Source organism: Stylophora pistillata, chromosome 4 (assembly GCF_964205215.1).
Source record: "Stylophora pistillata chromosome 4, jaStyPist1.2, whole genome shotgun sequence".
Lineage (NCBI taxonomy): Eukaryota > Metazoa > Cnidaria > Anthozoa > Scleractinia > Pocilloporidae > Stylophora > Stylophora pistillata.
Window position 1 is genome coordinate 37,173,057 of NC_142522.1, and position 12,495 is coordinate 37,185,551.

General features: G+C 38.9%; 2 protein-coding genes and 1 long non-coding RNA gene across 3 annotated transcripts; 1 reads left to right on the plus strand and 2 right to left on the minus strand.

The window, feature by feature from the left end:
* Positions 1 to 1,548: 1,548 nt before the first annotated feature.
* LOC148733568 (uncharacterized) lies at positions 1,549 to 2,016 on the minus strand. Its single transcript, XR_016000480.1, has 3 exons — positions 1,940 to 2,016; positions 1,759 to 1,790; positions 1,549 to 1,641 (listed from the first exon to the last, which is right to left on the minus strand). It is a non-coding gene; the product is annotated as an uncharacterized LOC148733568 (long non-coding RNA).
* Positions 2,017 to 2,050: 34 nt separating this feature from the next.
* Positions 2,051 to 3,218, minus strand: LOC111328801 (uncharacterized). Its single transcript, XM_088758246.1, has one exon. The coding sequence runs from the start codon at positions 3,216 to 3,218 to the stop codon at positions 2,484 to 2,486; it is 735 nt and encodes a 244-aa protein (XP_088614372.1). The 3' UTR covers positions 2,051 to 2,483.
* A 2,355-nt stretch (positions 3,219 to 5,573) lies between these two features.
* Positions 5,574 to 10,967, plus strand: LOC111328785 (uncharacterized). The gene is given in 4 exon segments (XM_022933286.2): positions 5,574 to 5,664; positions 6,807 to 8,774; positions 8,777 to 9,566; positions 9,568 to 10,967. Coding segments are annotated over 3 exon segments (3,276 nt in total). The 5' UTR covers positions 5,574 to 5,664; positions 6,807 to 7,099; the 3' UTR covers positions 10,379 to 10,967.
* The last annotated feature ends 1,528 nt before the right edge of the window (positions 10,968 to 12,495 follow it).

The window sequence follows — 12,495 nt, forward strand, 5'->3', positions numbered from 1 at the left end:
TGAAAAATAAGTCATCATTTGAGACTCAGACTGATTACCGTTACGACATTTGAAAATGTAAGAACATTCCGGAGAGAATTCTCTTGCGGAATTCGATATATGACAAGTTGATTTTGCAGATGGCGCCAATGCCAGTACAACATTGAGGCCGTTAATGTTGAGTTTCTCGTACAATGATTCTAGTGTAAAATGAGGCAAACCAGCCTCTGCCAGCTTCTGGACCATGTTTATCGAAAGATGAAGTTTTCCATCGAACGTCTGGATGGTATCTTGTCGTTGTTCCGAGAAGATGGCTTGATCGAAGGACTCATTCGGCGATGCGCATTTACCATGATTGACCGTATAATTGTTTGTGTGCAATTTGAAGTGAAGGAGTGAAAAAAATTTGGAGTGAAAAGAATTTGCTTTGATGTCTTCCATATTGTCATGAGCGTCAAACTCAGCGGAAATCAGGGTTTCATATACAACAGTAATTTGTTGGTCGTCACAGATTTCGCGAATTTCTATATTTTTCAAGGTACTAGAGGAATGAACAAGCCTTGGCTTCATATTCTTTTTTTTCTCTTTGCCACTGTCATGACCGTGAACTTTCATTGTTCCGTTTTAAATGGAAAACAAAAATTTTGCAATGCTTTCTTAACATTTGCGAGTTTGCATTTTCGTAGTTGTAATTTACAGTTTATCGAGTGAAATATCAACAATCTTTCTCACAAGTTTAAGATGGATATTTTATTTTAATTTTACCGTTTGTGGTTGAATTACGATCTCTTGTTTTACTGAAATTTCTTTTTTTTTTATGGCAACATTTACACTTTTCCATTTCCGTTCATAAAACATACTGTCAATGTTTACCATCTTGGATCCAACAATGATTTCATTTTCCTTTTCATCTTTCGGTGAGTTGTTTAGGAAAGTTCTCCGTCATTTCATTTTATTAGGATTCAAATTCAATGCGAAGCAAATCGTAGCATTCAGAAGTATCCACTTAAATTTTTCACGGAACAAAGTAAGACGTACCGAACACACTCGTCGCGACTTTATTGATGGAGTGTTGACTTCACCATCCTCCTTTAGCTAGTTAAATAAACTTTTTTTGACCACTTTCGGCAAAAGTCCTGCCATCCAAACATTTTCCTACCTACTTTCAAGAAGTAAACTTTCGATTTTTATTTCTCAAACAACCACTTCCGCTGGAAACAATAGAGGTACCCGGCAACTTTGAAACGCTCATGGCGGCCATGTTTGTTTACAACTCGGCCGCGGATCTGATCGCGCGCGCCATCGCTTATTTCTCTCCAGGTAATTTGCCTGCGTGTATCTTGGAATTCATTCTCCGCGCGGTCAAAAAAACCCTTTCGAGCCTCCTTAAAGCTTATAAGATAGAACTAAGATTTGGCAGTGGCATGTGCACAGCCTGGGTTAAAAATGATTGTTGTGTAGTTTTTAATTTTGACAACTAAATAAAATGAAGTGTAGTTAAGGAGAGCGAGTTACTACTAAAGCGATCAAAATATCTGCAACATGTGTCGAACAGTTTGTTTTTAAAGGCCCATTTTCATCCGAGATCCTTTGCAGTCGTTTGTTTTTGTTTTGGAATCGCGCTATTGTTAAATGGCGAACTCTGATAGTCATTCACAAACACTATTAAAAAGAAAAACAAAGATTCGGTGAAGAACACAGTAAATAAATTTGCAGCTAAATATTTGAGACTGAAAAATCATAAATCGAGTCTGTGTATAAAACTTCTACAAAGCTTACTTGATGTTGAAGGAAATTGTTCGGCTTCAACACTAAATAAAAATATAAACAAATAACCAATATTGGCCAAAACGGAATTACTTTACGCATTTCAATACAGAATAATGACTTGTACAAATGAGATCGCTTACATACATATCTCAGGACCTCAAGTAAAAATCAGTCAAATAATTATTCTCACCTCGAAAAAATCTCCCCGGAGTCTCTAGTTCCATCGTAGGAACAATGCAATAACATTTCTGCAAAAGCACTGTCTGTAGTGTTTCCGAAACCCATGGTTGTTATCCTTGCCCTCCATAAATCATACACAGACTCTCGAAGTCGAATAACCTTTGCCGAGCCGGGCAGACCCGGCCTTCCTCTAGACCGCTTCTTCGGCGGCATCAACTTTTCAAATGACGTTTTTCACCGTCATACATGTAAGAATTAAAAACTATTTACTGATATGGATACTACGATAGTTTGTTGTTCGCACATGATTCAAGATGGAACCTTGAAAGCCCTAATTAGTAAGATGGAAGAAGATATCAAAGCGATTCCGCAACTACGAGGAAAATTTCGTATTTTCCATCTATTAAAAATGATCCGGGCGCGCAAGGCATCTCGGTTAAAAATGGGCCTTTAAAAGCAATGTCAAATATGAATATAAACCATTTAAATGCTAAAGCAAGTATTCACAACAAAATCAAAGATGTTATGAACAGTGCCATGCAAATCTAGCCAAGTTAATTTTTTCTTTCCAGAAGCTTCATAATTATTTGAGACTGCCGCTGCTGCATTGATGTAAACATCCGCTGAATCTGCTGAAAGCTTTGCATCTGCTCTTGCTGCTGCTTAGTTTGTTCTATTAAGATTTTCATCATATTCTGATGTTGTTTTCTCGACTGATCTTCTCGTTTACTCTCAACTTCAATTCGCTGCTTTTGCAGCTGCAGTTCTTCCTCTGTCCACCTCTGAACGAGATAATTTTTTGCGCTCAAATATGCAACTGTGTCACCTCCACCTCTACAACTTTTTTGCTTTGGTTTCACATTCTCCTCCTCTTCGTCCCGCTCCCTTTTCTGTGTTCTGCCCAAGCTCTCTAGAGCTCTGTTTCTCATTTCCATTGCTTTTGCGTTGTCAACTTTCTTCTTGTCGTTTTCCACAGTGTCTTCACCTGCTGCTTCTTTTTCGGCTATCTCTTCCAGAGCCTTTTCCATCTCACTCAAATCACATTCGATTCCACTTGCCATCTCTTCGTCTCTCATCTTTGCTTTAATTTTCTCGCTCAGCAGCGTGTATCTCTCCCCAACAGCATGCTTACTGACTTTGAATCGGAGAAGCTTAAGGCCGTTTTTTAGATTGTTTGCAATTTCTTCCCAGATCTGGCCTCTAGAAATGCTTCCTTTCTTGTACTTAAAGGATTCAAGTACTAAAATTTCTTGACACATGCAGTTGTCATGTTCCTCCGTCCACTCCATGTTCGATCAGAAAAATCATAATTACATCTAGCCTCAACAAACTCTTGCTCAAATAGACTTGGGTAAATTATTTACATTTTATGGTTTAGCTTTCATTAATAAGGAAAAAATCAATTGAGAACAACTTACTGGACTGTTTTCTTTGAACTCGTTTCCATTGAAGCTTATTGGCAGACATTAACTGTCGAAGCTGTTTAGTAGGAGAAAGAAACTTGGTCAATTTTCACCTTTAAATGGGTTCTACAATCAATTTACAACTGTCACATGCTAGGACAAATATTGTCACTTCATTACATATTGAGAATGTTCGATAAATTCCTTTCAAATGGCCTTAAAATAAGAGAAAGTTACTCACGTTTTAGAAAAAATGGGAAACACTTCGTTTTCACTTCGCAGACAACACAGCTACGGCGGGAAACTTCGCGCGACGGCTACCGGAAATGTGCAAGCAAATATTTTCAACTTCCGCTCGCCGTCGTAGACATCTGCCGTCGTCGGATCTTAGGGTGCCTAGTAGTGCTAGAACGGAGGCAGCTAAAGATGTTATACACTTTGAGTCAAAAAAGCGCACTCGGCAATGGCATTTCTCGCGGCTGAGAACGAAAATCGAAAAGTAGAAGTTTTGCCACAGGCCGATTTTGTCGGTAAGGAAAAAGTCAAAATTGAAAATTTTGTAAATTGAAAGTTACGTCAATTGTTTGTTTTTGTAATGACTCAGCGCATTTTTTCGCCTTGAGCCCTACCGCCAACGCACATTACACTGTACCACTTTTTTGAGGGGGACTATGGATCCAATTTTTTTCCTGTAATGATAAAATCAAACTTCTTGTCAATAGGGGACAATTGTATTTTTGTGAGTTTATCATCCTATTCCTTAACCATCTTCGCTCCAAAGCTGTTCTTTGCTTTTATCCCATGATGCAGAACTCTTTTAATCTTCCACACGGACACAAACAAACAAGCTTACTCTCAGGTTATTCTTCCACAACTTCGGGGTTAAAGCATTCATTGTAATACTGTACTAATCTGGAATATCCCAATCGAGCGGGAGAAATGATCTTTAAGAGGTAATTAGCATATTTCCCCGGAATGTTACTTCCAGGTCAGCTCAAGATTTTATTCGTATCATTTGATCTCGATTGCGATGGCTTCAGTTGCTCTGCTCTCCAAATCAGGCTTAACTCTTCAACTCCTATGAGGGACCAACATTCTAATTCTTCTTACATTAGTACTACTGAATCAAACCCCAAGGTCAAGAAATTAAAAGAAATGATCACCAAGCTAAGAAGTTCTTGAAGGTCAGAAAAATTCTCCTTAATTGTCAACAATTTAGGAAATGTGAAGATAACAGTATGGAGAAAATTCACACTGATGGTAGGGTGTAAAGCAATGGGTTAAGACTTTACTCATTTCATCGTTGGTCCTTTTTTTATAAAAAATATTAGTAAAACGAACCGAAACTTTAAGAGAACACTACAGTTGATAAAGACGGTTTGAAAAAGAAAAAAGGAAAATAATTCCATCTCTGCCGAAGATATTCATTGGAAGACGACACAAAACAACCCACCCCATTTCTGATTTCCCCTCGATCGTGATATATGATGGTGGAAAACTCGAGAAATTTTCTAAAATTCAGTCGAAAAAATATAGAATGGATACAACGGTGAAAGTTCTAAGCTGCCTTCGATTATGAAATATTGTTGTTTTCAACAACTTGATTTCCTTGAAAAAACCCTTGGTATCTCTATGTTTTGAACTCGATGGTCGCCATAAAGCAAGCAGATTAAGGGAGAGAGGTAGTAAGTCCACTCCACCCTAATTATTTGTGTCGCCTTTTGTCTAATTTTTCACATAATAGCTCTTTTTTCTGTCATTTCCTAGCGGGTCGTCGATATTCTACTTCAACAGATTTGATTCTAGTTTTCCCTGACAGTTAATGGAGGGAGGCCTGAGTCCATAGCCCCTTAAATTGCTATCGTAACTTTACATATCAAACAGTTAATCACGAATTGTTAAGAAATAATTTGGAATTTTTAAGAAATTACTTTTACTGGAACACACGAAAAAGTGTGGAGGTTAAGATCCAGGAAAGGGTTTTAGTTAAAAAAAAATCAAATAATTAAATACATTTTGAGCTACCTTAAGAACAGCTTAATTTTTGCTTTATGTACATCTAACTAAAACTCGAGTTCCATTTTATAAATGCGTTCACTATATCAAAATTCATCAGTTTATAACTTTTACACGATTCAGGGCCTCCCCAAAAAGACTGCTCTGAACTGGTGTTAGAGACATCATACGGGGTATTTCGCCTTGGCGACGTGCGTGTCACTCAAATAGATAAACCGTGAAGGCCTGGGAGGAATCCGAACGTGTCCTCACGTTTAGTCTAGACCAGCAGAGCTCTTTCGTTATCGAGTGGTCATCAAGTTTTGTTTAAGAAAAGGTAGAGTACGTTTCAGTAGAGTTTGACAGAAAATAATTGTTTCGCTAAAGATACCGCCTCGGGTTTTCGTCCCTAAGAAGTACAACTTGTGCTTCTTCTTGTCTCTAGTTCTATTTATAATTACGTAATGCGCGTAAGTTTTTTGCTGATTATGTTAGATATTGCTAGAAAGTTCATGGATAGGAAGATCTGGATACGAAAACACAATTTCTGATTTGGCTGAAGAAATTCGAATGACAACACTCTGTTAAAAGGATACAGTAATTTTGTGCGCTTTTCTGCGTTTTGAGGTCGCTTTCAATTGCTGGTGACTAACTGGTGCGCTAATACAAACTTCAAGACAATTTATAGCATGTGCGAAGTGAATCGACGCAATTAAAATGCTTGTCAAAAAGGCGCTCAAAGGTGTTGGGAATCTAGGAAGTACGCGTGAAAAAAACCACGCCATCATGACATTGAGTAACAGATAAATTTGTTTCTTAGCCCAGCGGTTAAAACGTAGGCCGCTTTGGTCGACAAAGAAGCGACTGATTTATCTAAACAAATGACCATACCTGTTGAACAGCCAACCTTAAAATGTGCGCTACTGTCTGAATTTATCTCATATCTTTACATGAATTGGGATAATTAACAGTTTCTTAAATATTTGAAATTAAGCACGGTACATAAAGAGACCAGAAATTGACGCTCATTTCTCTCTAAGAATGGAGAAGCTATTTTATTCAAACTGCTACACAATTTGCAATATGCAAATTACTTTGTCTCCATGCATGATTTATGATCGGGAAGTCTTACCACGGAGATGTCAATGTTTAGATAAAACGTACTCTGTAGGCAAGTCTTGTGTAATTTTTGCTACGTCTTACTCGATAAATTAAATCGAGGAAAGCGGATAAACAAGAGCTGACAATAAATAAATAGAAAAAAAACTCACACATTCTACAAAATTCACCGAACCTGGGTAAAAATAGAAACACTGGTAAAAGTTTCTCAAGTGAAATGGGGAGCAATTTCATTTTTCTCCATTTAAAGTACGTCAGAATGTTATTCCAAGATGTTTGTGAAGCACACTTTTCCTTTACGAAAAAGGCTTTTTTTAAAGGTTTTATTCTTTTTTTTTTCTTTATTTCTGTTCAACTTAGTCACCTGGTCCTTGGTTAAAAAGAAAGTGGACTGCGAAGATGTTCTTCGAGTTCTCTTCATTGGTTTAGCAGTGGTGTCAGTTTTGTTCCAGACATATCGACATGTAAAGGCTATTGAAATATTGAATGAATGCCTAAATGTTCTGAAAATATACGCTTCAAATTTTGAAATAAAAGGGGCAAACGCTCTTTTTGGGCTGATCTACCACAAGTTGTTTTACCTTTACAAGTTCGTTGGCGATTGCAAGAATGCGATTCAAATTGGGGGGGAGGCAATCCAAGCATATCTTCTAATGGGTGATGTTCGACATGCAGCTGAATTACTCGGAATAGTTGGCAATGAGTATCAGATAGCTGGGGAACAAGTGAAAGCCAAAGAAAGATATGACACAGCTTTCAGAATATTTTACCTGAGGGAAGTCAACCAACTCGAGCAATTTGATATGTCAGATATCGAGAGAAGGGAACATTTAAATAGAATGCTATTAATGGAAACAAAAGCTGACAACAAGACAGGGCAAGGAATCATTCTTTCCCAGCTTGGAGAAACGGCGAGGTCTATTTTCGATCACCCTGGCGCCATGGACTTCTTTAAAAGGGAACTTGAAATCTGGAAAGAAATTGGTAATAAAAAGAAACATGGAGATACTCTTCGGCGCATCGGTGAATTGCTGTAGGATAATGAAGAATACGAACAAGCCAAACGTTATTACAGCAAGGCAGTGGAAAAACTAAAGGAGGCTGATGCGAATAAAGAGCTGGGAATGGCCTTGACTGATCTTGGGAGAATATGTGACATGCTTGGCGAATTTCAAGATGCAATAAGTTCCCTACAGAAATCCCTCGAAATCAGCTTGGAGAATGGAGACAAACATGAAGAAGTCTTGAATCGTCGATTTCTTGGCGATGCCCACACCTCCGTTGGAGAATATGACAAAGGGAAGAAATGTTACGACGAGACTTTGGCACTCAGTAGGATCGCAGGGGACAAAAAAGGTGTGGCACTTGCATATAGCGGTTTAAGGAGTTTTTATCGCCGAAAAAACAAAATTGCAAAGGCAGCAGATTATGGCGAAAAGGCAATCGAAATCTACTCTGACATTGGTGACTTACGTCTGGAAGGAATCGAAAATTGCGAACTTGGAGATATTTGCTCGTTTACTAGTAGATTTGAGGAAGCAGTAAAGTATCACACTCGATCTCTTGAGATTAAAAGGAAAACTGGCGATAGAAAAGGAGAAGCACAACAATACGGTAACCTTGGTGTTGTTTACCAGAATTTGGGTGATCACTGTAAAGGAAAGCATTACCATGAAAGAGCACTGGCTATCAACAAAGAAACCAATCACCTGGTAGGTCAAGGAGTAGACTACAGCAATCTCGGCAGTGTTTACCAACATCGTGGTGAATCTTCCAGGGCATACCATTACTACAGGAAGGCATTAGAGATCAATTTTCGAACTCGAAACCAAGAAGCAATAGCTGCTGGTTACTGTCAATTGGGAATTTGCTCTCAGAATGAAGGAAAGTATGAGGAGGCTAAGAAACTTCGTTGGACTGGTCTTAAAATTGCAAGCAGGCTTGGTTATAGAAATATGGAGGCAACTATATTATGCGACTTGGCAAAAATTTACTCTGTTATTGGCGGGTCCGAAAAAGCAATGGACTCTTACAAAAGGGCAGAGGTAATCTTCAAAGAAGTTGGAAATAGCGCGAAACACGCAGAAGTACTCGCCAACATCGGGTCTGTTTATCAGTCGGACGGCGATAAACTAACAGCTATAAAATATCTGAGAGGATCGTTAGACATTATCAAAGGAATTGAAAGCCAGGATGTGGAGGCTTCTACTTCGGCCATACTTGCAGGTCTGCATGTTTCTTTAGGCGAATATGCTGAAGCAATACCTTTATACAAGTGCGCTCTCAGAATAGCGAAAGAAACTGAAAATAAACGACTGGAAATGCAGATGAACATGCATGTACAGATCAGTTGGAAAATGCCCTTCCATGTTTCAAAGAGGCACTGTCGCTTTGCGAAATGATGGAAGACATACGAGGTATAAGTACTTGCTGTTGTAATATAGCAACCGTATATGCTGTGACCCAAGATCTTCCAAATATCAGGTTGTATCTTAAGAAAAGCATTAAGGTTTTTGAGAAGATTCGGGAAGTTCTTGGAGAAAGTGAAGATTTCAAAATAGGCTTTGCCGACAAACATGATGCTCCTTACCAATTAATGATTGCCATTTTGATCAAATTAGGAAACACTGACCTTGCCTTGTCAGTTGTGGAGCTTGTACGTGCTAGATCACTGGCAGAGTTGATGGTTGAAAGATATTCCGCACCGCCTTTGCCTGACTTGGATTCCAGTCAATTAATTGATTTCCATCATGTTGTCAAAGATAAGAATACGCCCTGCATATCATTCTGTTTTGTACAAGGACATCTTTCTTGTTGGACCTTGAAGGCTAACCCAGAAATCACGCTAAGAGAGGTCAAAACAGATGGTTTGCCTTTAAACATCCGACCTAAAGGTATTTCGACAGTAGACTGGGTAGAGAATCTTTTGAATCAGTTTTACAGACAGTTTTCACCTTTTCCAGAAGAGCAGTGTGAAAATCGTTTGCTGTTACTTCGAGATAGAGACTCTGAGGGACGATCCCCCGCCAAGCCGCAAGAAAGCCCAAAAGTTGAACAAAGCCAAAACGCCTGCCACGTCAAGAAGAAGTATGAAGGAGGTTCAAATGAAGAACCACTCATCAGTGTTGTATAAGGACATTATAGCTCCTGTGGTTGATCTTCTGGAAGGATCTGAGATAGTTGTCGTCCTTGATCGTTCGCCATACAGAGTTTCATTTTCTGCGTTGATGAACGAGAAAGACGAATTTCTAGGAAAAAAGTTTAGGATTCGATATACTCCATCTTTGACGACTCTTAAGCTGATCCAAGACAGTCCTGAAGATGATCACAGTGAGACAGGAGTTCTCCTTGTTGGCGATCCTGATGTTGGTACACCTGATCGATTACCATGTGCTAAAGAAGAAGTTGAGATGATTGGATATATTCTTAATGTTCAACCCTTAACTGGTAAAGAAGCTACCAAGGAAGCGGTACTACAGAAGATACACTCTGTAAGTCTCATTCACATTGCTGCACATGGTGAAGAAGAGAAAGGTAATATCGCATTAGCTCCATCCAACCGTGAGAAGGACGACTTTCTGTTGACAATGGTCGATATCTCAGCAGTCAGATTGCGAGCCAAGCTGGTGGTGCTCAGTTGCTGTCACAGTGGAAAAGGCCACATCAAAGGTGAAGGAGTTGTTGGAATAGCTCGAGCCTTCTTAGGATCTGGCGCTCGCTCAGTGTTGGCGTCTCTATGGGCTATGGACGACGAAGAAACCATGGAGTTCATGAAGCAATTCTGCGAACACTTGGTAGATGGAAAAAGTGCCAGTGAATGTCTTCATGAAACCATGAAATGGATGAGGAAGAAACCTAAATACTCGGAAGTGAAAGATTGGGCACCATTCGTGCTGATTGGAGATGACCTGTCATTCAAATTCGTGTATTGAATGTAAGTCCCAGGATGTAAATAGCATGAAGTGATACAAAATCAATTAAAAAAATAATGCAATTTAGAAGCTTGCCTAGTACACTGGAACGTGTGTCGAAGGAATCGGAAGCTTACATTTTCATTTTTTGTTTTAACAGTGAAAGAAAGAACTTTCTCGATGAAGGTGAAAGCAACAGGTTTCTCAACGCGATAAAGCCTTGAACGATCGATTCCGTTATAGAGGAACTTTGAGAGTAAATTTAAGTGTAGCATTTAATCCTAGAACTTTATCGGACTTGTCTGTCATTTGAGAACAGCACAATAGTATCTTCAGAAGTGCGAAGACGAAGACAGACAAAAAAAAGCAACTCGTGTCGCCGAAAAAGAAGAAGAAAAAGAGATGAATATTTTATTTTAATTATGTTAATGTGAATTACAATACTTATTTGAAAAGCTGGATCTGTACACAGGTTTTTAAAATGTAACTGTCATGATCAACTGACCTCGTGTGTCCAACTGAAAAAATAATTCTTTGATGGTTCAACTTGAAAAAATGATAATTGGAAAAGTTCTGATAAAAGAAAAGAAATAGATCCTGAATCATCCAAGTTCGTTCTTTGTAATCCTTAATTCTTAAACATAGTAGCTTCGTGCTTAATCTATTCTTAGCTTTAAAACCATTGGGAAGCTCCTTCAATCATTAAGAGGTACAACAAAAACAATTTCCCTCTCTGAATATATTTCCGTAACTTTGGGGATGAAGCATGTTTTTACATGCTATTCGGAAGCACCCCGGTCGAAGAGCAAAGGAACTTAAAAAGATAATCAGTGACTTTCCATCGAAATTTTTATTGGTCAGCTCATGATCAAAAGTTTACGTATTTCCATTGATCTGAGTGGCGATGGCTTCAGTTCCTCTGCTCCAAGAGTGACTAGCATCCTATTTCTCTTTGCATTATTACCGCTCAACCAATCAAAAAAGAAAATGATCACTAGGTAGAGGAAATGACTGTTAAACGAATTCCCTATGTCAACAACGTACGAAATGTAAAGAGAAAAGTATGGATAATGTATGTACTGATGTTAGGGTGGAAGGGGTTAAAATACTCATTCGAGCAGGAAACCAAGAAGGTGGTGTCGAGGAAAGTTACGTTCAGATCTGCGGGTTTTCGCCACCTGAATTATAGCATGAGGTTTGAGTATTGTTGGATAAAAGGAAATTGACTAACAGTAATAAAAAGCGTCATCCACGGGTACTTCAAGACGTCGTCCTGGATACTTCCGAGCAAGTGAGATGCGAGTGGACCAGACATCACCACTTTAGACTCATTGAAGATTATGGTACCCAAGCCGAAGGAGGGCTACGTAGTATCTGTTGAAGGTAAATAGTGCGGGTAGTTTGCTGGCTACCAAAACGGAAACACGATCGTAAATTCACGATCGTAAAATTTACTCGTCAATGAAGTGGAAGTTTAACATTCCTGAGTCTAACATTAACTAACCTCTAATTTTCTAATCACAAAACTTATGTGAAATATTTTACATCAGATTTGCAGGGGCTTTATCGTTCTATCAAGACATTTCAAAATTGATACACTTAACAATTGCTTCATGCGTCAGCGTGCGTTCATCGAGACTTGAAGCACGCGGAAAGTTTGGAGAGAACGAAAGATGCGTAAGAGTTGCTCGAGGCGCAGCCGAAAGATGCGTGAGAGTTGCTCGAGGCGCAGCCGAAAGCATTTCTAGCTGCTTGAGTGGTCAAGGAATGTTGTGAATAGGCGTTTGCTATGAGCAGCGAGTCAAAGCACCTGAGAAGGTAAGCACTTAATATTAGCAATCTAGGCACTGTCTATCAGCATCATGGTGACTACAAAACGGCGTACAAACTCCACCAAAAAGCACTGAATATTAAAATTCAAACTAATTACAAAGAAGAAATGCCTACCTTTGTCGTTGTTACGTATGATGCACGATCCTCGCAGTAGAGAGCGCTATTTATGCAATAGCGAAAATCAGACCTGAAAAAAAATTTTTTTCAGGTCTGATTTTCGCTATTGCATAAATAGCGCTCTCTACTGCGAGGATCGTGCATCATACGTATCTAGAGCCGCAGTTAAAAATATATGAGCTTCATAT